Source organism: Camarhynchus parvulus, chromosome 2 (assembly GCF_901933205.1).
Source record: "Camarhynchus parvulus chromosome 2, STF_HiC, whole genome shotgun sequence".
Lineage (NCBI taxonomy): Eukaryota > Metazoa > Chordata > Aves > Passeriformes > Thraupidae > Camarhynchus > Camarhynchus parvulus.
In genome coordinates, this window is record NC_044572.1 from 11,000,412 (window position 1) to 11,027,258 (window position 26,847).

At 41.9% G+C, this 26,847-nt stretch overlaps 1 protein-coding gene across 1 annotated transcript in view; it reads right to left on the reverse strand.

Annotated features, from left to right (window-relative positions):
* ADARB2 (adenosine deaminase RNA specific B2 (inactive)) overlaps positions 1-26,847 on the reverse strand; it is a 305,668-nt gene that overhangs the window by 35,270 nt on the left and 243,551 nt on the right. Inside the window, exons 4-6 of the mRNA XM_030944243.1 lie at positions 23,685-23,799; positions 7,997-8,165; positions 1,078-1,229 (exon numbers count right to left, since the gene is read on the reverse strand). Of these exons, the coding sequence (XP_030800103.1) occupies positions 1,078-1,229; positions 7,997-8,165; positions 23,685-23,799 (436 nt within the window). The remainder of the gene's footprint in view (positions 1-1,077; positions 1,230-7,996; positions 8,166-23,684; positions 23,800-26,847) is intronic.

Consider the following 26,847-nt stretch of genomic DNA (forward strand, 5'->3'; position numbering starts at 1 on the left):
GTGCCTTGTGCATTGGATCATGGGGTGACAGGCATGTGGTAACAAGGCACAGATCTCTGGGGTTCCCTGTCCCTTGCTGGGGGCATTCCATGTAGATAGGCAGGGACAAAGCTGGTGCAGGGAGAAAGCAATAAGGACAGGCCTCTGCCATGGCAAGGCAAGGACAGGGACAGACATGGCTGGGGAGTGATGAGGTGAGAGTGCTGGGTCGTGGTGGAGATGGCATTTGTCATCATAGACAACAAGCTCTGCAGGCCTGTTGGTGGCACACGCTGGCTCAAGACCTGATTTGTTCATCTCATTTTCAGGATCACCTCTAGAGAAGAAATCCCTGGAAAATCATGTGTTTGCTTGAATGCCATAGGTATGGTTCCAGGGACTCTAAGGCTGACCTGGCAGACTCCAACAAACCCACCTGCCATGCAGTGACCGTGCAGTATATTTGACATAGGCAGGATGGCTTTGGAAGGATCTCTTACATAAGGGTCTTGCCATTATTTGCTGCAAGTGCAGGTGACATTTGGAGAGAGTCTGATGGACAATCAACACTACAGATGTGCTGTATCATATATTGTATCGTATCAGCGCTCTACTTCAGACTCCAGCTGCTGCAGCCTGTGAAAATGCAACCCTTCAACCCATATATGTATGGGATGTGAACCCTGAGAAGAGTCTATGCATCTCCAGTGAGAGCCTTGATCCTCTGGTCCATGCTGTGGCTTCAAGGATCTTTTTGATCATGGAAGTGCTTTCCAAAACACCCATTTACTTTCAGGGTTGTTTGTATCAAGCAGGAAATGCAAGGATGTATTCCCCAGCAGAGCCACAGAGCCCCAGGTGTGCAGAGCTGCCTTGCCCAGCTCCGATTTTCCCCCAGCACACAGGACTGAGCACCAGTTGCACAGACACACACACACTCTCTAAAGCCTGTAGTGTTTTTGCTCTCAAGCGTAACGCTTTCTGCCAGCAAAGAAAGAGAGCAAGAAGGATCTTTAAAAAAAAAAAAAAAAGCAACAAGAAAAAAAAAAGACAAAAGGCAGACAAAGGAGGAAAAGGAGAGGGAAGGTTTTCTCTTACAGTCGGTTGTGATTTCGTAGGGGGAGTTAAGGCGCGCGTCTCCGCAGGGTGAGGTGCTGACGTACAGGTGGAACAGGATGTTCTCCCGCAGCCTGAAGCCTCCCTCTTTTAACCGCACGAAGATTGATCGCTCCCAGTCTTCTCGCCGTTTGCTATGATCACAAAAGAGGTTCCAGGTCATTTGTTACATGCCAAATCAGAAACATTTCTGTGCTCTCTCTCTCTCTCTCCTTTTCTCCCTCTGCTTGTTTGTTTGTTTTTATTAGCACCCGGCATCATATATTTTGCCTAGTGACAGCAAAAGAAAAACAGTGAGCTTCTCCAGGTGAAGAAATGTGTGAAGGAGGTCGAAGCTGCCAAAGGGCTTTTGACTTGCTTACCTAAGATATGTTGTAATGATAAAATGTGGATTTTTGAAGGGTAACTCTCCTTCCTTACATGCACGGATGCATAAACACGCTGTTTTTAAAGTGGTTCTGGTGCATGAAAAAATGACTTCTCTTGGGCTCTCATGTGAACACATCAGCTCTGCTGATCACAATGCCTAGGCACATGTTTGAATCCCATTAACATCAATCACCACAGCTGAGATGTGTGTTCATATGCTCCACTGAAAAGGGCCTCTAACAAAGCACCCACCACTGCCAGCCGCCCCTGCTCCCCCGTTGTGTTGCTCTTCTCCCCCATTCAACCAGAGCCACCTACAAGTGCTCCACCTAGGCCAGCAGGGGCCTCTTGGTCACCTGGCATTTTTGGAAATCAGAAGCTATCTTAAGAAGGGTGGACAAAAGTTGTGTGGGCTTTTCTCAGCTGAGTTGAAAAAGATCCTTATTGAGATGAAGCTTTTATCTTTGCAGTGGTTCAGCAGCTAGATGGGGATGCAGTGCACATATTCCATCAGCAACAGCTGCCCGGGAGGCCAAACCCTCCCAGTGCTGCTGTTTGCAACAACAGCCCAGCATTAAGGCTCTGCAGCTCCTCCCATGAGTTACATTTGGGAAGATATGGGTGATTTCTCTGATAGACAGCTGCCTCTAACATGTGTGTTTGGGCGATGGTCACGATTATAATTTTGAAGGTGAAAATGTGATTGCTGAAATTAGGACAAGACTCCTTTCCCTCTGATGGCCTGGTCCTTCCCTCAAAAACTCAAGGGTCTTTTTGGAGGAGTATCTCTGAACAAACAGCACATGATTTTCCTGGGATGCTGTTAATAAGGCAGAATCCCACCCGTTTAATTCACTACAGGACAGCCCATTAACCAAGGCAATTTCTGCCTGTCTCTCTGCCTCCTGATAGTGCAAACAGGAGTGCTTTTTACTCAGCCTTTGAGCGAGTGCTTGGCTTTCATCCAAGCTGCCTCTGCCTGTTTTCTCCCAGTGCAGCCTCTGTGCTATTGAAGCTGTTTGGCTGTCACTCTTCCATGGTTTGGGTGTTTTGTCATTTCTTGATGCCAGGATGCGTTTGCTGTCAGGAGGAATTTACAGGCACATTAGCTCGCCTGTCAGGGACAGGGAGTCACGCTGGCTGCTGAGCTGGGGCTGCCACATGCTGCTCCTTCATTTTCTGCTGGCTGTGGTGGAACTTCCCAACTGCACTAATTATATTATCGCCCTGATACAAGCCTCTGAAATAATAAAATCTCTGCAAGTCCTGCTGCTTGGACTTTAGAGCAATTGCGGGTAGTTCTAAATAATTCACTGCAAAGTCAGCTGGGAGAATACAAAGCTGTGCAGTCCAAATGCCTGCTATTATTACTTTAAATCTCACCAGAGTGTATGGGGGGGCAGCTTACAGTACTTGGAGACAGTTTCTATGTAGGATTGGAGCAGTCATGCTTTGGGCTGGATTTCAGTTCAGCTTCCATCGCGTTTTTACTGGTCATTGTTTTCCACTGATTAACCTTGCTCTCTTACCTCTTCATGAGCACCAACAAGGGTCTGTGGCCAGTGTGGCTGCCAGGTTGGATGATAGACAGCTGCTCTAAAAATAGTTGGCAGGGCTGGAGGGCAAGGCAGCTTGACTCTCTCCACTAGCAGGCTGAGGTTCTTCATATCACATAGGGTCCTGACCTGCCTTTGGGATGGTTTTTAGGAGCTGAACTCAAACATGAGGTTCATTCTTGCATTGTGGCTGAACAGGATTCATAACAAAACTCAGTGAGTATTGTTGGAAAAGAGTTTGGGTTGCAATATCATCTGCCATGGCTTAGTAAAGATTATTGTGCATGGAATGTTTGGTGTATTTCAAAACCCAGGGGGACCCAGGGATCTGCTAAAAACGGTCCAGGTAAAGCATGAGATGCACTTCTGCAAAGTCACCTCTACTCCAGCACCAGTACCTCGTGCCTTGTCTCTGGGACAGGTGAACTGTGAGAGGGAAGATGACTTTGCAGCTGTTCTTTACAACATCCTTTGCACAGCCATATTCAAACTTCACAAATCAATGGAGAGAGGAGCCCACAGCGAGCCTGCAGATCCCATTCATTCAGGGGGTGGCATTAAAGTGTCATTTCTGTGTACTGGCAGTGGGAGTTAGGATTTGAGTCTCATTCAAGTGGAACATTTAAGAATGTGCTAAATTCTAATCTTTTGCTTAAGTTCATTATTCAGCATAACACATGCCCATGTTTGGAGCAGACTTGAAGACGATACTTTAGCATATGCTTATGGTTTAATATATATGAAGCATTTTGGTGAAACAAAGCCTGACAAGCAGAGGAGCAGTTTTTTAGCATGTAAATGTATTTACAGGAAATTTCTAGTACTACATACTACAAAAGAGCACCCTAGAGAAACTGCCAGGAGGCTTAGTGGATGTGTAACAAGCAGCTGATTTTCCTTGAAAGAGTAACTTAACTGGACTGGATGAAGAGTATTTCTTGCTTTTTATGTATAAAATAAACAGTGGTTTTCATCTGACTTGCTGAAAGAGCTTACCTTCTGGTAAAATCATCTCCCTGGCACCTGAAGGGTGCATTACAGCATCAAGCCTACTATAGTGTTGATTTATTTTTAGGATACTCTATTAATTTTGTTTTTCTTTAAAAAAGAAGAGTTGTATTTTCTTGTCTTCCCTATTGGGCAGTTGATATAAATAATACCACTGAAAATTATTTTCCTATCACCATTGCAAGAGAATCAGATGATCGAATTTGTGTGCTGTTTGATGGTGATTCTTAGAAACAGCTTCTCAAAAGGTCTTTCTTGTCCTTCTTTTGTACATCAGAAAATTTTCGTCTTCCTTCTCATCTTTTTCGTGAAAGTCTGGAGAACTGGAGGATTATGGTTGTCATGAAAATGAAATCTGGGAGGGCTAAGGGTTTTAATCACACTGGTTAGAAGCTGACAGGTTTTAGTTGTGCTTTTAGCTTTTATTCAACTCAAGCTCTAGACAATGAATTGTTGAAAGAAAGTCTCCTTTTGAAGTATTTGTCACACTTGCTTCTTAGAGAGGATAAAGTTCCATTTCTGGAACTCTTTTCCAAGAAAAGCCAGGAAAGTTGCACCTCTAACATTTAGCAATAAGAATAAAAGAGGAAAAGAAGTTATTTAAACTTTGCTGCCACACTGGCTTGTGGATGGAATCGTCCTGCAGCTTGAATATGTGAAGAAGTTGCTGTATTCTCTTTTTAGAGAAATGGAAAATAAATTGCCCCAGTACATGGCAGTTCATGTCAACCCCAACATGAACAGGTCTGCTGAGCTCCACCCCAGTGATGCCCATGTCTCTCCACTGGTGATCAAAGGAGCCTTGGGGATCTGGGCAACACTTGACTGCCAAGAAGTAAGTTCAGTTCAGTGAATCCCTGTCTCCTGGCCTTTAATTTTATATCCTGGCTCTTGCTATCCCCAACCTGCTTGCCCTTGCTCTTAGAAGCCTTCATGCTACACTCAGCCAAGTGTGTGTTTTGCTTTCACTGAGGTCAATGGTAGTATTTGTAAATTCTGGAAAAGGGTCTGCTTTTCAAAGACACCATCACACAGAAAAATATTTTTTGCACTGAAAGTTCCTGAGATTTGAAATCCAGCTGCAGAGACCACACTCAGCAGGTAGTCTTGGTGGGAGGAAGGTATGTAAAAAACAGGAAATACTCTCCACAGCACAAACTTGCCTCTTCCATAGTGAATGATGGAAAATTTAAGTAATTTGAGTCAAGAATGATGCTCTCAAAAGACAACCATCTTTTTGGTTTCAGTTAATGTATTACTTTGTAAACAGTTTCCTGGCCTAGGAGAGGAGTTTAATTTGGGCTAGGTTAATGCAAATGCATTACAATAGCTTTGTGTTTCTCCCAAGCCAGAGGAGATGGTGTACATGTAGTCACGGTGGAGCTGAGTTACCATGTCAGTCCTAAAAGCTCTGTCCTTATAGTATGTGGCAGCATCATGTGTTTTCTCTGTGAAAAGATCTCTCTTTTTTCAGAGGAAAAGGAGTAAATATGATTTCAATGCGCAGAAAATGCATTTTTTATTTAATTTTGAACCCTCCCATTTTGTCACCACAGGACAAAGCTCCCGATGCTGGCAGAAAACTGTGTGTAGCAATAAATATTACAATTGAGGAATATATCACAACACACAGTTTTGCTTCTCCATGGACTCCAAGGAAGCAGAATCTGATTTGACAGTAACTCCAGCTCTGTCATTCAAAGGTGCTTAGCCTTGACAATTTTGGTTGAGATTTTTCTGGTGTGTGCTGGTCAGGCAAGCGGTGGTGCCTGGTCTTGGCTGAACTGAGAGTGATTTGAAGTTACTGTGAACAGAGCTCGTGCTTCACTGAGGATTCTGTTAACAAAAGGCTGTTAACATTGATCCAAATAAAGTAATAATATGACTGAACATGTTAGGGAGGTGGATCAATACAATAGTTTAAGATACAGTGTTAGCACTTGTTTCCCAAGAGACCATAGCACAAAGCAAGTACTAGGGCTGCTACACTGCTGAAAACATAATAATTTAATGTAAACCTGAAAGCAATTCAGAATGAAATTGAGAGAATACTGTTTTTGATTAAACCCTTCAATGCTCTTGTCCCCCTTTGTTAGCCAAACCCATGTACTCAATATACTCTCTTGTCTTCAACTCCAGCCTGAAGTTAAAATAGCCATTATTCTATATTGTTGCTTAGGTGCAACAGCATCACAGGTGCTTACAAGAACACACAATCCTGCTTAGATTAACCCTTGTGTCTGTGACCTGATACAAAACCTTCTGAACTCAAAGGAAGTAGTTTTTGCACTGAGCTTAATGGCCTTCAGAAAAAGTCACATGAATATGCACTCAAGAATGGAGGGCAGAAGAATGGCCTATAGAGAAAGAGGTTTTTTGTTTGTTTTCCTTAATTTCTTGGTTCCTTCCATATAATAAATGCCACCTCAGCTTCACTTCTGCTTAGTTTTCACATCATAGGATAATTCAGGCTGGTAAGAACCTTAAATCTGTATCCCAACCTCCTTCTCAAAGTAGTTTGACAGATTGCTTAAGGTTCTATGCACTCAGATTTTAAAAATGTGCAAGACAGAAGGGACACTGCACAACCCTTCTGAGTGATCTGTCCCGCTGCTAGCCTATCCCCATGGAGAAAATCAGTCCTCAGACTGAGCTTCTCTTGTTTCAGTGTGTGCCTCTTGTCTGTCACCTTCCCTCTGCACACCTGGGTAAAGGTGTCAGCTCCACATGCTTTGCTGGCTCTGCCATCCCACCTGCAGGCTGACCAGGTCCCCATCTGTCAGCACCTCCACACAGCCCAGGTGCTCTGGCCCCTGAGACTCTGGGCAGCCTCTGCTGAATCTGTGTCAGATGATTGGTGTCCTTCCTTTGGGGCACCCAAAGCTGCACGTAGCATTGTAGATGGGCTGTAATGAGTGCTGATTAGTGGTGGATGCACACATCCCTTGACAGACTCTTCATACTTCCCAGGACCCTGCTGACCTCCCTGCTGTTAGGCACACCACTAACTAATGTCCTGGTTCCTGTCTGCCTACAAGCCCCATCCCTTTTCAGCAGAGCTGCTCTCCAGCCTGGATTTCTTTCCTTCTTGATGGAAAAGAGGAAGGTCATTCTTCCCTCCTTGGTGAGGGACTTTGCATTTGTCCTTGCTAAGTTTTCTGTCAAAGTTCCTGCTGGTCCAGCCCTCCAGCCTGCTGGGATGACAGACCAGCCCTCAAGCATAATGACTGGTCCTTCCCACATTTTGGTGTCCTCTGCAAAGTTTATAACCAAGCACTGTGTAACTTCTTCCAGATAGACAGGATCAGAGAAAAGGCAGCATTCTGAGGTGAGGCATCCCACTTATTGCCATCTTCCAGGCAGTGTGTGACCCATTAGCCATTTAAATGGTAACAAGGTGGATTTGGCTGAAGACAAGAACAATAATTCCACTGTAATGATTCTACATGCTATAACGTTTTAAAACATCATAAAGAAGGAGTAAGTGATAAGCATCTTACACTTTGGCACAAAGTTTGCTGTGCTGTTAACACTCATTGGTTCTCTAGTGAGTCAATGAAGACATTAATGATCAATAGATCACTTCTTTGAGATCTTTCAGCAGCAGCAAGGAAGACAGGAAAATGGCTGCATTAAGCAAAATGACTCTCTTTGAGTCTCTGGCCAGTGAATGATGCTAATAAGCCTGCACGTAAAGATTTGTACAAAATCATCAGGCTTCATAAAGCCCAGCTTTATGAGTCATATCTAATCGCTGCTGAAAGAGAATCAGCTGAAGTAAAGCAGCTCATGACCCAACACTTCAGACTACCTAACTCTCAATTTTTTTGTGCAGTGCATTGTTCCTTCATCACCTAAACACTCAGAAAAAATGACAGAAAGAAACAAATAGTTCAGTTGTCTGGAGGATGGATCTGTTCCACTGAAGGCCATATAACAGCCCCCAAAAATCAACAGAATTCAGTTACCTTAAGTGCAGCTCCAGCTGTGAGTAGAGGAAGTGAACAAATGCCCTTCTTGCCACAATTTCTGCATGGCAGTCGTTGACCGCAAGCCCTTGGTCATTTATGTATTCCCCATTTATACATTTGGTACCCGATGACAGCACAATAACCTGAGCTTGCCTGATGTCCAAACCTGTAGGAAGAAAAACAAGAGGGCTGTGAAATTGCTGGGGGTGAGTATGATACCATGATTGTTAAAGTCCTCACAGCACACACTTTGATGTGGCAGCCAGATAGCCCTAATGAGATGCTTGTTAAGGTGATGATATGGCCTTTGGAATATGCAGGAATCTCACATCTCTGTGTTATTAGAATAATAAGGTCTATATTTCAGTCTTGCTGCTAATTCCAAGATAAAAGCTTACCATGAAGTTTACTTGTTAAATCAATAACTACATCATAGCAGAGCATATGCTGTAGGGAGGTAATAAAGATCTCCTGCAGTGCTGATAAATGGCCAGGTTTTTATGAGCTGTTGAAGACATTTTCTGGTGGGAGCACATACTCCCTGTAATGTTAGGTTTCATTGCTGTTGCATTTTAAGTAGTAAAAAAATGGAAGTAATGCTTCTGGGGCTGCTCTTTAAAAATCATGAAGAAAATACCCTAAAAGATTTGACTTTCAGTCCAGTTTCCTTTTAGCTTCTCCAAAGAGCACTACATGTCTGTAGTGCTCTTTTCAATGTGGTCTCTGGGATGGAGCATTTATCACTGAGACCAGCTTTGTTCGCCTGTTGCCTCTCTACATAATGGTGATGGCAATTGAAAGATATCCCTTACGTGGTCCAGATAGACACTTTCTAGGAATAAATCCTAATTTATTTGGAGTCAGTTGCAAAATGCTTAGAGACTTCAACAGGACGTGGGTTTCACTCTAAAACATAGCTCATTCAGCCCTGTGGACAATTTCAAAGTAGAATTTAGAATGAACTGAGCCCAAAATGAAATGATCTCTTGAGAAACACATCTCTGGACTCATCTCTGGACTCTCTGAATACCAAAGAGCAAGGGAGCAGCTCTTGGGAAAAAGAACTATTTGCCTCATAGGTGCTTCCTCTAGAAGTGACAAAGTAGCCTCTGAGTGTAGGGCTGTTTGACAAACGGCTGTGTGTGGGCAAACCCCTGCACAGGGCAGCACAGCAGCTCAGACTGCTGGTGTTGGTGTGGCTGTGCCCAGGTAGTGTCACCTGAGATGCCCTTGATGTCCTGCCTAACATCTGGCTGCAGTCTGGGAAGCCCACGAGGTTCTGCACACTCCCCATGCATCTCACACAGAAATCCAAAAAGAGGCTCAGTGAAAACACACACCCACGTTTAGGTAACTGAATCAAGACCTCAAAGTGTGACAAGTCAAATGAAGACAGGTCTGAGACTGCAAATGCCCATAGGAGGAATGGAAACAATCTTCCTGTGGGCTGTGGTGATGCTGAATCTATGGTATTACTTTAGCTTTAGAAAAGCTTTAGGAATAGTTTTATAGAGTCAGCAAAAGTATTTTTTCCTCTTACGAGGTCTATTGAATAGCAGAAAAACTGAAAATCTGCAGAGATTTTATTGGCTTGGCATGTTTGGGGCCATGTTCCCTTATAAAATGTATTGGTGTTAAATGACAAAAGAGTTGAATGGAAATGGAAATAATATTTTAAACAAAAGGATTGGTGCTGCCATTGATTTCCCAGTTAGTAAATACCATCAAGAGCCCTTCATAAGCTCCACACAGCACTGGGACTAGTAGTGGATGACAGGCTGCAGCATTGTTGCCATGCTTAACAAATATAACTGCAAATGATATAAAAATTGTTTCATGCCTATATCAATAGAAAAGCTATATTTGTAGGAGAGGGGTAAGTATTGTGAAAAAATCATTTGATCCCATCTGAGCCCCTGGCTGTGAGAGTTTCATAAAGAAGTGGTTACAGGTACTAGTGACAAAGTACACATCACTGTATGCCTGTACTGAGAGCTTAAGCTCTATTTGTTATTGTAGATGTGGCCCTAAAAAAGTGTTTTGGAGTATTTATTGGGGAGAAAAAAAAAGAGCTGGAAATATTGAAAATCCAAAAAGTGAAGATGGGAACACATGGGAGAAACGGGGAGGAGAAAAAGCCTTTGTGTTTATTCCAGGTTTATTACTAGGCAAAAAATTGAGGTGGAAAAATTACTCATTCCCTACAAAGAAATGTGCTTATAGTCTGTACATTAAAATTGCTTTGCTTTAGGGTCACTGCTTTCATGAGAAAAATAACAGGTATCTCAGATTGTGACATGTCCATCTAGTTAACAGTGTCTTTCACATGGACTAACATCAAACATTTCATGGGCCACTGCCTGCCGCTGAGGTGTTTGAGTCCCACTCAGCATCTCCAAAAGCAGTGTATATTTCCCTCAACAGTATGTAATATTTTCCTTGGTTGGAAGGCCCATGAAGAGAATCAGCTATTTTTTCTGTTCTATTTTATTTATTTACTACCATAGATAGGGCCTTATTTACCTCAGCCCAACAGGAGCACACCAAGAGGCAATTCCCTCCTACAGAAACCCGTTAGCCTCTCTGTCTGCCCCTGAGGACCTCTGCCAATACTCCTTCCCAGGGCAGAGACACCAACTGCTTCCTTCTCCTAACATTAGCAAGCCCTTGGTGTGCCTCCTGCTCTCCCCCTTCACCTCATAGCCAAAGCACCAGGCTCTGAAAATACAGGGCAAACCACCTGGGCAAGCCCTCCTGCTCTCTGGGATCTACACCTTCCTCACCCCCCAGTCAGCCCAGTACACAGTGTGATGTCTTTTATTTCTTCAGTCATTTTATCCACAAATAAGTCTTTTTCTCCTCTCCGTTGAGGGTAAGCTGATGAATGCACTCAGGATTTTCTGTAAGGTCTGGATTTATTCACAAATGAAACAGAAAGGCACCCAACACCTATCAGATGCAGCAATAATATGAATCCCTCTGATGTTGTTTGCTATCATAATGTCCACCTGCACAGCAATAGCCAGTGTGCTTGGGGTGTTCATGTTTGGGTGAATTAACTCCATATATTGGCTTCCAGTGGTATGGGGCCCCAGTGGGTACCAAATGTGGACCCAGCCTGGGGTGTTTGCCAGTCCTGGCAAGGTGCAGGTGTTTGCAGAACATCACTTAGATGCTGCCTGGGGCTGGGAGGCAATGGCTTCCAAGAATTTGCAGAACCACTCTGAGTGTTAAACATTAAAGATCTCCATGTATTTTCCATTTGCAGTGTCAGAAAATAATCCATGCTCCTCTATGTTCAGAAATCCCCAAGAGTTATGTCTCGCTGCTGTGGCACTTGGAAACCCAGGTGTACATGACATGCATTAGCTCTGAAATATTTACACCTCACTGGGGAGCCAAATGGAGAAAGTGATCTGTGACCAACGTAGCACTGTTCAACGCTGCCTGTGAGGGCACCCAGCATGATGAGAAATACTCCCAACAACCTGACAGTTGTCCGCTGTGTTCAGGAGCATACATGCTAGCAGATTGTCCCCTTGCATGCCTTGTTTGGTACACACACAGCTCTGGAGGTTTATCCCCTGTGTAATGTTTGATACTATTGCCAGTGAACATGGGAGGAATTTTTCTCTGAGAACAAGACTTGATGCTTAGCTGATGAAGGCAGATTTTAGCATTGACTAATCACACTGGCATTTTAGGCAGCATTTTCAACTCTGGAGCCTAGATATTTGCTTCAGTGATTCAGAATTAATAGGCACTTCTGTACATTTGTCTATTTTGCATTAAAACCAGTAATTACTAACTCTTGTTATTAATGTTTACTTCCTATTTTATTTTGCTTGCAGAATACTTCAAGTATCTCAAGCAATTTCTATTTATGAAAGTCGAGCTCCCTCATAAGCATTGATTAATTTAACCTCAGACACGTAGCAGATCCAGACTGTGCACATCCTCCAGCCATGCCTAGGAAAGCTGTGGCTTTGTGAGTGGCAGAAGCCTACATGAACAATAACTGGCACCACCAGCCTTATGGCACCTACTCTGCTTAGGGTTATACAAAGATTGCTCCCCACAAGACTCATGTTCTTACTGAGGGGAGTCAATCTCAGGTGAAAGATCCAGGGATGTAACTGCATCCAGGTTATTTGACAAACAAGGAGAAATGGGCTACATTATTATGACCTTAACTCCTGACCCACTGATTGTCAGAGTTCATGAGGCATTTCCTACCCTCGCTGCCTTCTGCAAGGTAATGTTTGAAGAGACATTAGGTTAAAAGTAACTAGTGAACAATTTATAACAGGCACCTGCATTAGGTTTCTATTATTTGCCTAAAGACTTCTAATAGTTTTCAATTTGAGAAGGAAATGGAGCAGGGGAAAGGCAATTGGGAAGCTGTGTCAGCATAGTGGCTGGGTCCTGGCTAACACTCTGTTATTGAGGATAGCTGAGAGAGCAGGGAGAGAATTCACTACATTTTATCTTGACAAATTCTGTCAATTAATTAGTTGCATTATAAAACAAGAAAGTACACATAAATGGCACATTGCCTTTGACCAGTCTATGATGCAGTGAGGTAATAATCCTTTCTGGAGCTCTGCTGGAAGCCTGAGCCCACCCTGGGTCTAGAGGCAGGAACTCCTCTCACAGCCAGGCAGGGGGAACCTCAAACCCCTGATGTTCATTTTTTGTCTGTCAGTGATTGTGCAGACTTTCACATCACAGCTGAGCTGTTGAAAAGAAACTGGGTTTTATTATGAGCCATTTCCAGTTTGCTGACACCAGCAGGGAGATTCATTTCAGCTGTTCTGGATAACTAGAGTTTAGATGTCCATAGCTGAGCTAATTGCTGTAGACTCTCTTTGTAGTCAAAGGAGAGGAATTTCCTAGGAGGTGATTCATCTGGCCTAGTACAGATATTTGCTTTTTGATAGTCTACATTACATCTCAGTATTGCCAGCTTCTCTTCATGAACTCTGAAGACCTATAGACAGCCAGAAGAATAAACCTTTCTACACTGTGGAGAGGTGCTCTTAGTGAGCTTTCTCTTCCAAGCAGCAAAATACAGATCAAAACTCCCCAAATCAGAAGAGGGCAAGCAGAACAAATATTTCCTTTACATTTTTCCCCTTATGTTTAAACTTCATGAGATTTTTTTTCAGCTTTTTTCTCCCACAACAATTAAGGATAATTGTATCAATGTTAGTGTATCAAGGATGCTCATTTTGCCTTGAGCTGAACTATTACACACAGAAAGAAAACAGGGCTGTCTTCCCTATGTGACCTCCCAAAACAGCAGGCCTGCAGCCACAGAGCTTGTAACAGAAATGGTTCAGAAAGATGTTGACAGAAGAGTGTAAGCAAGCAAAAATATGAAGGTTTGCTCAGCAGACAAGCTGGATGTGGAGAACTCGCTGACATCTTATGGACTATGGCTGTGAACTGGGTGTTTAAGTCAGGTGTGGCCATAAACACAAAACGCCTACACCCGTCTGCTTGGAGACACAGCTCTACCAATAAACCAAGTGAGTTTTGGATAGTCTAGTCAATGCTACCACTGATTTTAAAAGAGTTACTCTTCAAGTGGGCTATGATCATTAGGACCTTCCATAAGAATGAGTTTGTAGCCTTGCATATTTTTGTGTTGGAAAAGGAAAATCAAAGCCCTGAGGAAATCACAGGAGGCGTAGACTGGTACCTGCAACCAGCAAATCACACGGGCTGTGCATCAGAGAGCTGAGGAATTCAGTGAGCCCAACTCACACAGAACAGGATGGAGTTTACAACGCTAATGCCAGGATACAACTGGGATCACACTTTGGTTTCTCAGCAGCTGGCACAACACATAGAGAAGCACCAGTCAGTATGCAAGTGACTATTGCACTGCATGTTTTAGACCCTGCTTGTGGTAGTGAAATCCATCTTCTTTTTCAGCTTGACACTGTGAAGACAGCTCACTGCTCAAAATATATTCATTTTAAATTAGAAAAAAAATTCAGAAAAATCAAGTTTGATTAATTAAGAAAACCCACACCTCTTTTATTGGGTGGGAGACAACTTACACAAAATGCAATTCAGTAAAAAGGAAAGCCAGAAATAATGATAGAGTAACATCAGCCCTCCTGAATAATTCATGGGATACAATTTCATGTTATTTTAAATGGTGCTGCTTCTCTCTCTGATAAGCAATAATTTTATGCTCTTTCTTTACCTTTTTTAACAAATCAGTCAAAGGGATTGTCTATTGTTATCTGAAAAAAGTGTATTTGGAATAATTTTCAAGGCAGCTTAATTGAGCTCTGATCACAGAGGAGGGTTTTTTTTTTTTAATACCCTCTACTCACAGCTGAATAAGTTCAGGTTTCCATTTCAGGTTTGTTTAGGGAAGGAAAATTTCTTGATGTTACATAGCACTGACAAGTCTTGCATTATTTTCTCTTATCTTCTTCCCTGGCAGCCCTATCACATTCTTAGAATGGCTTTAATTTTGTAATAAGAGATAGGCAAGACATGAAAGGGCAGTGATGCTGGAAAAGCTGTCTGCAGGGGCGTGCTGTGGGCACAGTCCTGCACCCACCCACTGTTCCCAGGCAGATCCTTGAACCTGTGCAGAGCCCTGTGGGCACTGAGCTGCCAGGCTGCTGCCTGCCACCCCAGGAGTGGGCAATGTCCCACAGAAAATACTGCCAAAGAGACAAAGAGCTCTTCTCTCCATCTTCTCCCCCAAAAAACCCCAGGAAAAGGACATATTTCTCTGGAAATGGAAACCATTGTCCCTCTACGTTAGTGCTTCCATGGGGGGTAGGTCTATGGTTAGAGGTGAGGGATGTGTTTACCCAGGTCCATCGCAAGCATGGTCCATGCAACTTGGTGATGCATCTACAGCCCCTTCTATTCTGGGGCATCAAGAGGAGTGAAATCAAGATGTATGTGCAAGGAGGGAGCTGAGGATTGAGGGGTTGGGTGTGTGGCACATTGTACCTTGCTCTTCAGTTTTGATGTAGGATATTCTCTCCTGACACAGAGCTCTGCTGTCCCCAGCTCTGCATGGGGAACAAAACCACACTCATGACCAAAAAAAAAAAATTAAAAAAAGTGTAGCCATAAGAGAAGAACTGTGTATAGCAGGGAGGATTAATAGTATGCATATATCAATGCACAGTATGCATTTATCTGCCAGCCATAAAGACTGCCGCAGCTCATTTTTTTCTCTCCATTTTCTATTGTGCCTGTGGTAGTGATTGTGGTAATTCCAGTGACAAACAGGAACCTGTGATTTCAGTGAGCACTCTGGCTGTAACCCACACTGGATGTCCCAAAGAACTGTAGCTCACACTGGATGTCCCAAAGAACATCCCTGAGGTGGATGGGAGCAGCAGATGTGAAGAAGCTGACTAAAATATGGGAAGAAAGAAGCATGTTGAGGGCTTAGGAAATGGAATAGCAGAAGTCTGAACAAAAGGCAGATACACAGCTGGCAAATAATAGGAACAAAGTAGTGGCTAGCAGTGAGGTTACAGTTATTTGGGGTTATAAAGGGAACAGTCTTTGAAACACTGGAGTTACACAGGGATTTCCTTTCCTTACATCACAATGTGGGTTATGTGTAACTGAATATACTGTATTTTTGTGGAAAGAAAGGGTGTAGAGGAGGCCTCTGAGAGCCTCATATTTTCTTCCCTTTTTAATGTAGTCCTCCCTCTGACTGTGCTGCCTAGGGACAGCTATTCTTTGCAGAGCTCTTCATCTTCATCAGTGAAGGAGCAGGGACAGAGTCACAGTCCTCTCTGCCCTGATCTCTGCCCCCTCTGTGCTGGAAGCAAGAGCCAGGGTATTGTCTGACAGTGGCCACGGCTCTCCTTTCATGGTCAGCCACAGGAAATCTTGCCCAAAGCCACAGGGGTGGGGAGGGGTGGGGAGTGCACTTGTAAATAAGTTCCAAGTTAAGTTCCTCTGAAACAAAAATCCCTTTCTGACACAAGCCCATTTTGTACTGTTTGATCACACCATAGGATGCCTGACAAAGGATTCTTGTGCTAATCCATTTTGCAAGATTTTTTTTTGTGTAGGCCTTTCCTTAAAACTCATTCAAAAGGTGGATTTCCAGTGTGGAGAAGAATGGTGAGGAGGTTGCCCAAGTGGAAGGGAATCAGAAAACAAAGGCAAAGCTGCTGGGGGCTGCAGAGAAGAGTGACCCAGCAGGAGAGAGTACAAAAATTGAATATGCAAACTATGAACATTGGTGTGTGTGTTTTCTGAGTATCTGAAAGGTACAAACCCCAAGGAGAGAAGTGGGCACTAAATTTAGAGCAGCAGAACTGAGGTCCTGAGATGACATCAAAGAAAATAAAAGTCAGGCTAAATAACTGGTGAAAATTATTAACAATGAGATCCATTAGGCTAGAATGGTCTTCCAAGGTACTGTTGAAAGCCCCACTGTTAATTGATTAATTTAAATCTAGACTGGAAAGAGCACTTGGGAACAATCTTATGCTTGCAGGGAAATGGACTGGATGACTTAGTGGTCTCTCCCAGTTCTAATTTCTATGGTTCATTTCTTCCCTCCCCTCAGTGGACCAAAAGGATGAAATCCCATCAGCTTTGCTTCTGAGGAGTGTGGAAGGAGACAGTGCTGTGTTTGTGAGCACCAGTGCCCTTTACCTTCCCTTCCTTTCCTCAGTGTGGGCTTTGGAAATCCTGAGAGGGATTTACCCCCTCACCTCCCTTGAGGATTTTTTTTTAAAATCTAAATTCATAGTAGCAGTATCAAAGTTTTTTTAGGGTTTTTTCCTTTCATGTGAATTTGAATACCCTCCTCAAGAAGAGACCTTGCACATAATTCCTAATTTTAAAGCAGGACTGAATTGCACTTTCCTGCCATGTCCTGACTGCAGATATCTGTGTTTCTCTAATAAACGTTGTGCCACTGATATATGAGCATTAAGTAAATTGACAGTTTTAGATGTAGTAAGATTCTAAATTACAGTGAGAAAGAATGAAATCCTGAATATGAATTTTGGCAGTTAAGCGCAGGACGAACTTAATTTTATGTGGGATTATGTTTTTATTGCATTTTTTAAAATATTCTTTTGTGTACTTGCATCTAAAACCGTCTTCCTATGTGTTTTACTAGGTTGGTAAAGTGAAAGCAATGGTTTCCAAACCTTTATTCACCGAAGAAATTTCTTTTTTTAGGGTGAGATGCACTCCTGGTATTGACATTGGGACAGCTTCCAGTTTGCCTTATCACAGAGCAGAATGAGTCTGACCTTGCCAACTCCTTGCTTGACACACTTAGGAAACAGAAGTGCCTATTTTTAATTTCCATGTTTTATGCTAATTATTACACCCATCCTTGTGCCCAATGCATTTATATGTGACACAGAGCCAAGGCCTTGTCTGCATCCAGGTTTTGAGAGGTGTTTCAATCAGAAAAATACTTTGAACAGCAGGAATGGAAAACTAAATCCAGAGTCAGTAAATGTTCAGAGAGGTAAAGAGGCTCAGTGTCTGAGAAGAAATGGGAACCAGAGTAACCTGTGGGCCCAGTGGGGAGCTGAAGCTGCCCAGAGGTCAGCAGTGCAATGTGCTGGAGACACCTACAGCTACTTCAGCTGCTGAGAAATGAGGGACTCAGCTCCCTTCCCATTTTCCTGTGGAAGTGCCTAAAACTGCTGATATGAGAGGGGTGTTTTGTCCTCTTCTTTCTGATTAGCCACCAAACAGCCAAGAGGATGGAATTACGTTAGACAATAACAGCAATGAGAGGCTCTGTGTGTGCAGGTTGGGGTGCTCATCTCCAAAAGTGAAGCTCTGGTTCTGTACTTACTCCCAGATGGTGCCTGCATTTCTCCCTGGTGTTTTTAATGCAAAACATATAATCTGGCCTGGAGAATTGTCCCTGAAACTGTTTTTTTCCTACTCTGTTGAAGGCTGCAAGATTGTGTCCCATCTCATATTTTCTATTTCTAAGTAATCTGTCTTCAGCTACTTTCTGTTCCTTAGCCCTTGTTTGACAGAAATGATGAAGAAACGCTCAAAGTTGCTTTTGTAGGGGGAGTCCTCACAATGCCTAAACCCACATTTAAATAGAAGTGATGGCTGTGGTGGGGCCAGAGTTTTAACTACAAAACCTCAAATGTCCTTTGAGCTGGAATTTGGAAAACTAAGTCTCTTGAGCTGCAGGAATATGAGATGATGCCATTATAGGGGCACGTTACAAAATCCAGGAATAGAGTTGCAGCTGTAGAAAAGGGATAGTCTTATGGGGTTCAAAACTATTTAGAGAGAATCTGAAGATTATTGGTTTAGGGTTTATAAGCAGAGGAAAAAAGATTTCTGAGAAAGAGTGACATATATGATTCCTAACTACATGTCCATTTACCTATTTTAAATTATTTTGAGAAAAACTGTCATCTACTGGTGAAGTGTCAACTTTGGCATACGTAAGAAGCCAATAATGTTTACAAGAATGTCAAATGACTTTGTGCTTCTTGAGAGCATCAGACAGCAGTTGGTGAAGGGACCTTCTGAGATCTTCAAAGGGATGTCAGCAGTTTGGGAACTCAGTTTTGATTTCAGAAGTTTCAATTCTCAAGGAAACACTGAATCTCATTGGGACCAGGCTTTTGGCATCCATCTAACTATGAAAATGGGATCTGGGAGCATAAATTCCTCCTGTGCCTCTCTTCCTGAAGGAATCTGCTCTGGACACTAATCTGTAAATTGTTCACATTTTCTCAAACTGGTTTGGCTACTCGAGTGCAGCATGGGATGGAGCAGATTGGTACTCTACACATGGCCTGGGTGTTCTACTGTATTCTACTGCTTTGCAACTTTCCTACTTATACTGAGCATTAGAAATCAATTGGACAGCAGTATTTCTCATTGTACTTAAAAGCCAGGCTTTGTGAATCTTAATGTGACTGGAAAGATCCATGGAGACATATTGTCAACTTTACTTTTTTCTGTTATTCCACTTAGCAATGATTAAGATCCATTCCATGAGATACGGATGATAATTTCCCATCTTTTATCACAGCATGAAATTTCTATTTAGGGCTCTTTTGTCCAGTTCATCTTTATTTCACACAAGATAACTGAGAAGACCTCCTAATTTGCTTTTAACATCAAAATGATTGTCAGTCTTAAAAAAATATATATATAGAAGAGAGAAAATTGAAGCGAAGAATCAACTCATAATCTTTTTCTATAAATGTTACACTGCCGTGAAAAGGACTGAACTTTCTTAATGCTTCATTTTTAACAGAAAGCATGACAAAAAGTTCCTATCAGTATTTAAACTGCTAAGATTTGTCAAACACAAATGGGAAAATTGTGTTTAAATAGCAGTTTCATTTTGTCCCTAATGATTATGGCAGGGTTTTTTTTGCAAAGAGGACCTCAGCAATAATAGATCATCTCTTTGCTGAGTGACAGGAATTCTTTACTACGCCTGTTGACTTCAGGTGGAGCAAAAGCCAAACTCTCTCTGTGATGCCAATAAACAGTGTGAATGCCACCAGTCTCAAGATCACAGTACTCAGTGTGAGTGAGGCTCCCACCCTGCTCTGCCCTGCCCTGGGACTTCCTTCCTCCCAGCTCTGGGGGACAGGCAGCACTGCCACACTGTCCCCTCAATGCCCTGTGTGCTGGTAAAGGCAGCTGCCCTGCCTGGCGACCCATGGTGGGACCACAGGGCTCCTCCTGTCACCCCACAATCTGTGACTCTGGGCATCAGGCCCAGAGGTATGTGAGAGAACTCTGGTTTTGCATTTGTTGCCTCGTGTTAGAAAATTATAGCTTGCTTGCTCTTCATTTTTTCAAATGTATCAGCTGACATAACAATAACAACAACAATATTGAAAACTACTTCTGTCTGAAAACTTTTCGATGGAAAGAATATAGCAGAGCAGTGAGTCAAAATAAGATGTCCAAATTGTGCCTGAGAGACAGAAGGATGGGGAGCTGGTGGGTCATCTTTCCCTGACAACCAGAAACATCAAGAAACAGCTGCTGTTGAAACGAAATATTGGTTGATCCTGGCCAAGAGCCAAACACCCACACAGCCTCTTGCTCATTCTACTCTCCTGTGAGACTGGGAAGAAACAGAAGGAAGGCAAGACTAATGCATTGATATAATGATAGTTCATGGTTGCTTGGCAAGACAAATGACATAAACCCATTTATCTCCCCCTTCCCCTCTCCCCAGATTTTTACTGCTGAGCACAGTTTCCTATGGCAAGAAATACTCCCTCAGCTGAGGACACCTGTCCTGGCTTTGCCCCCTCTCAGCCTCTTGCTCACCTCCAGTTCACTTGCTGGGGATAGGAGAGCGAGATAGTCTTGGCACTTTGCAAGCACATACCCAGAATGTTGTGTTATCAACTGTGTTTTAGCCACTAATGCAAAACATGACGAGGGAAGATAACTCCTTGCATCACATGATGCAAGTTCTGAGCTGATGCCTTGGGTTTGGCATGGTGTTATCCAGAATGTCTTTTCCACAGGTGAGCTGATGTTCTTAATTTACTATGTGTGAATTCATCATATCTTCAGAGAAATCAGCAGATCTGCTGTGGAGAGTCAATGTGCAGTAAAGCATAGGTCCTCATATAAATATTATGCTACAATAATAAGTATACTTATTGTTCTACTTGAAGATAGTCTCTGGATTATAACTTGCTGTATGAGGAAGACTTGAATGCACTCACTTGTTAAACAATTTTTCTTAGAATCAATCAAAAAATTTTTGAGAGAAAAATCTCTGAGTGTGTTTCAACAAAATTAGAATATGTTAGAGGACTGGCAGACTTCAAATTCATTATAAAATTATACATTATAACTACTAAATAATTGACTTAAACTCTTCAATCTTTTGAAACATTTAGTTCAAGATCAGTTATGTGAGTTTTTTTGTTATTATTATATTCAATCATTGTATTACATCAGATAAGATCACATCATCTGCTATCTAGTGTGGTAAATTGCTCCTGCCTAGGCCAATACTTTTAAGATTATCTTGATGTCTGCTAAACAACTAAACTTACTTTCACAAAAAAGCATGGAGATTTTAATTGTCATCACAACTCAGAGCAAAGCATTCTAAATGCTTTGGACTGCCTGTTTCACTGACTAGCAATTTATTATTGTAGAACATTCTCAGTCCATCAATAACATAATTTTCCACATTTTTTTTCTTTCTTACACAATGGAATTTGCCCCGGGTGCTACAGCATAAGTCAATTACAGTGGCCAAACGTAATTCTCTTTGGTTTCCCTGGGAAATTGAAATGACAGAAAAAATGTCAGAGTTCAGAAAAAGAAAACCAATCTAGCACACTTTTTTTTTGTCTGTAGAGATCTTGCATTATCTTAACAGCAGTTATCACAGAAGCCCATTGTTCTTTTTACCAGCTTTGCCTGGAAACTGTACAAGCACAGATAAATCTGCTTCTAGTCAGGATGACAGTAAATTGAAATGAAGGTAAAAACAAATCAGTTTTTGTCACTTATGGTACCGAATGCAACAAGACATTTCCAGATTTGTTTTTGTTGATGTCATTAGTAAATTGTTTGCAGAGATCTAAGACAGCTTCTGCCATTTTTTTTTTAAAAACACAGGGAATTGGTACTCATTTGAGTGCTTGATGTGGAAAACCTGCCTGTGCCATCTTTGAAAAGTGTGTGTCGAGGTCCTTGCTACTGCTGGGAATGATGGTGAAGAAGAGACCATAAATCTACAACTTCAGTACAGAAAATAATGACACAAATGACAGATGATTCATCTTGTCTTGGTTGGCTGAGATTCTTGTGCTGGAAAGAACTCAAATCTTCCTGGAGAATATACTAAGATAAGGCTGTTTCTAGATTTGCATCTTCTGTGAATCACCTTATATCTGCAAGTTTCTTTTCTGGATTCCACAAACCCACTGAGATATTGACAAATTGGATGGCTGACAGATTGAAGAAATTCATGAGAGGGAATTCAGAATTAAAAAAGAAGCCTTGAGGGAAAGAGTTTGTGAACATAAGTAAAATTATACTTTGTCCTAATGCTGACTAAGATAAAATATGAAACACAAATTTGTAAAATCCCACTAATGGCATGGGACCCACCAAAAGAAACAAACAGCATAAGGTAACTTTCATGCCTTCCCTAAAGAAGAGACACAGACAGCCCCAACTGCCCAGAAAGGCTAAGAAAGTCTGAATGTGCCCTTTTCTTTCCCTAGCACTGCATGCACTCAGCAGCCATAACTTTGGGAATTATGACTCCTTCCAGTCACAGTTCTTCTCATATACTATGGGTCTTTAATGTGCTTCTTTGGGATGTAGAAATAAGGCTGCAGTGGCTCAATCATGCTTTATAAAGCTGGTCTAGACCTGGGCTAAAGAATATAGGAGTAGCTCCTTGTCAAAGAAGAATGGGATGAAATTCCTACAGGCATTTCTTACAATTCTTACAGTAAGTGTAAGCTCCCCTGTGCTCTCCCCCGACATGTGGTTAAAGCAACAGTTCTTGGCTCCTGTAGCTTAGTTTCTTATAAAAAGTATATTTAAATATTCTTCCTTGTGCTTCTGCTTGGAAAGAGCTCGTCTAAATAAACCATAGCACTTTGTTTAAATCTGATGAGAGCCACAGTCAAGAAATCTGACAATGACAAGGCATGCTGGGTCTAGTGTGCATCTTTCACATCCCAAATTCAATCACACTTCCTTTTTATTTTCCTTCATACTGAATATGGATACTTATTCTTTTCACATCAGAAAGGAGATGCTCAGCACAGGAATCTTATCTGCATTTAGGCTCTGTGTTTGGAAAAGATCCATCAGAAAATCCTGTATCCATCCTGCTGTCTTGCAATATTCACAACTGTCCCTACTGAACCTAGCTAATGTAATTGTTGAAAGGAAGGAGTGAGACAAGCCTGGATGAATTATATATGCCTTTCCCCTCTGAGCTTATCTTCCCATTTCTGTACCGGACCCACTGCTCCATGTGTCAGAGAGAGAATGAAGTTTATGGAAGCATCTCCACTGCTGACATCCTCATAAATACTGAGGTGCCCCACCTGAGGGGTACTTGCAGAGAAGGACCATCCATGCAACTGTTTCATCAAAGCACTGAAGATTTCCACACTGTATATGTCAATCAATCAAGTATTAACAGGAGTGAATACCAAATTTTGGCCCTGCTGCTGGTAAGTATTTCCCATGGCTAGAGAAGAGCAGAACTAAAATTACACATACTCTGGGTTTGGTTTCTTTGACTGGAAAGCACATTTGTTTCTGTTGCCAGTCTAAAACAAAGTTTATGCTGTATAAAAAGAACTTGGTGTATTCAGAGCTCAGAAAGTAATTAATAAATAATACTCCTTTTATTGATAAATAACTCTGTCCCCCATCTGTAAGGAAATAAAAAATCAGAGAGGGCTGTATTTTGTCCTGTAAACAAAGAAATGTAGCAATGTATTTATGAATAAATCTTCAACTCTGTTGCCAATATTTTTTGTGCAAACTTACTTGAGGTGTAAATATTTAATGCTTCTTTTCATTGCATTACTATTCATTTTTCTGTGTGGGAGTAAAGCCATCCTTCAGTATTGTGAACCAGGTAAATAATGTATTACTTAGTCATGAAAAATGCCAGAGGAAAATAAATGAGAGAATATCTTACCTTTGGTCATCACAATGCCTGCAAGAGTTTTGTGGCGTGCATGCATGGAAGTGAAATTGTCTGTCAGCTCCTGGAACTTCTGTGCAACCATTTGGTATACAGAGTCAGCAAAATCCTGAAAGAGACAGTCAGAAAGAATTGTTTCACTTCTTTGACTGAGGAACCTGGGCATTTCTGCAGATTAGTCACCCGATGTCAGCTGCTGAGAGATCCACTGTAGAATTAACCACCACCCATCTGAGCAAAGATAAAACAAGTATCCCTCCTTCAACTTTCTACATCATCCTCAGAAATGGCAAAATTAACTGTATGAAAGCCAAGGGACCCATATTGACTAGGACTGGGGGAAAGGGAGAAGATTTAGAGGCTGAATCTTTTTCCAGTCTCTTAAGACATTGGTCCTGCACCAGTTCACAGGAACTGAAAGCACTTTATTGTAGTAAGCTAAAGAGGTGGACCTGTGTCCTACAAAACCACTTATTTCTGTGAGCCCACAGAAAATTTCCATTAAAGAAGACTTCCACTGAAGACTGAGAGCTGATTTAAGGCCTGGTTTATCAGTAAATCCACCTATTTCTGCATTCAAAGTGAGTTTTTAATGATTTACAGCTACCAAGGCAAAATAATCAGCTCAGGAATCTGCCAGAGGAGCACCATGATCTGTCCTGCTTCAATCTTGGCAGGATGATGGGGAATCTTTGCTTGCATATCCTGCCAAAGATGTTGCTTGCAGTTCATGGATGTGCAGTGGTCTGGGAGGGACTGGTCTGCCATGTCTCTTCCTGAGCATGGCATCTTTTTTGAAAGGTCAAATTTTCCCATGGACTGGGCACTGGAGAGTGTGTGGTCTGAATCCTCAGGTGTGAATGAGTCCAATCACCAGGGAGAGTCTTGGGAACCTGGTTACTAAAACAGAGCAGATTAATAAGGTCTAAAAAGTGAATTCTGCAGACTCTGCATGGATGAGCACGAACATAAACCAGCTCTGGTGCTCCTGAGAACACCATGACTTGGAATGATTCCCTGCTGCAATGTTTGCTATCTTTTCATTTACTTAATCTCTGAATTTTGTTTTGCACTGAGCCTCTCAAGCATACATTAGAGATAAGTCAGTGGAACACTCCTTGTGAGCATGAGTTGTTCCTAAAGTGCTTTGCAAGTCTGAACATAAAAAAGTAACATCCAAAGAATTTTTTTAAAGATATATGACTTGTAGGGAGCCAAACTAAAACTACAAATCCTTCTGGAAGCAGTTCCTGGGAGCTGGAATTTACTCTGGGGTGCTGACAGAGACCTCCTGGCATCCTGAAATCTGGTTAGCACCAAGTGATTGTGCCGTTGTTAGGAAAAGTGGCTCAACCAAAAAATAATTCCATTTTTTTCTTCTGGTGTTGTGATATGCTACCTGGGGGTGATCCTGGTAAAACAGGCCCCCTTTAATCCACTTGGTTTTATTAAGTGTGTTTATGACACACATGGAGGGGACCCTGAGTCTGACACACAACTTCCCTCACCCTGAAATATCAACAGCTATGTGGAAATAAGGAAATGTATTTAAGAAGATCACATTCATTCTTTTCCTCCCCAAACACAACCAAAAAGATTGGTGTAAAACAGTGTTTTAAACTGGGAGAACACACAGCTACTTTTCAGAGGAAAGCAGGTTCTAACTCACAAATATCAGTAATGCTACTGCCATTAAGTGCCTCTGCAGGCTGTACACCATATGTTTCTACAGTTTGTTGTGGAAATTCAGCTTAATTTTAAAACATTATTATGGTAAGTATGAAAAAAAATCTAATTAAATAAAACATAACAACACTTAGGCAAACCCCTTTTCATAAAACCTGGAATATTTTTTCTGTGTACAATCCTTGTAAGTGATTGCAATTTGCTCAAATACATAGAGGATAGGATTTCTTTGACATAATAATTTTTCTTTGTTTCTCTAAACCTAGCTTTCCAAGGTACTGTTCTGGGAACAAACCATTTGCCCAAAATACAGTTTAATATAACATGAATAAAATATGCTGTCTTGTTGCAGAAGAAGAAAAGAGGCATATAAAGCCTTTCTGGGAGATGCATGCAAAATTCCACACTAAAATTAGACGAAAACTAAGAAAAATTATCAAGAACAGTTTGACAGTTCCTAAATGGAATTTCACTTTCACTGCATTTATACCTCTTCTAATCTAATTGTCCACAATTACCATGTGAGCAAGGTACTGCTCATACAGTGCTTCTGAAGGATGAATTTTGGGTCAATTCTCATTTGCCAAGCATCAAGGCACCCTTGTGATATAAACACAATTACGGTCGCTTTACAGATGAATGAGTGAAGGCACTAAAAGGGTGAGGGACTGGTCCAGGGGAATAGCACAGAGCTGGGCACAGCCAGGTGTTCTGATTTCCTGATGCTCTGGTTAAGTGCTCAGTGCTGGAACACTGCCTGTCTTTCATAATATGGAAGTTTGTTTCTCAACTTGTTTTCCCTGCTGAAGAGTGACTTCATCCATAATGAAAAACTAAAGCGTATTTGCAGAACTGATATAACTGGGCCCCATATGGTGGACTGAAAATCTGATCAGCTTTATTTAGACTAGAAAGATGGGGTGGGGGAGGGGGGATGGGGGGAGAAGAGTATCTCAATAAAAATATCTGCACCATCATTTAAAAAAGAATCAAATCATAAATGTCATCTGCTGCAGTGCTGCAGTCCAATCCATGTCTGCATTTCTACTGTACCGTCCAAATCTGCATCCCAGGGCATTTTGCGCTCATTAAGAGTTAATTAGCTCAGAGGCACATACAATTCCTAAAAGAATAATTTTAAAAATGCTAAACAGAACAAATAACTTTTAACTTTGGATTTAGAAATTCCCCATAGTCAGAGCTTTCTTTACTTCATTTGGCAGTGGGTTCCAAAGCCAGAGAGCAAAGAGACTCACTAAAGGCGAAATAACGACATGACTTCAGATAACATATAAGGGTGATAAGAAATTCAGCATTTGCTGATCTCAGGGAGTGACCTGGGACATGAAAGAACAGCAAATCCAATAAATATGAAGCCTCTTAGCTAAAATAAGTCAGGCGAACATTTTTTTGTCTTGATTCCATTGCCTAAAAGGATGCCAGTGAAACTCATGGAAGCAAAGGAGTAACA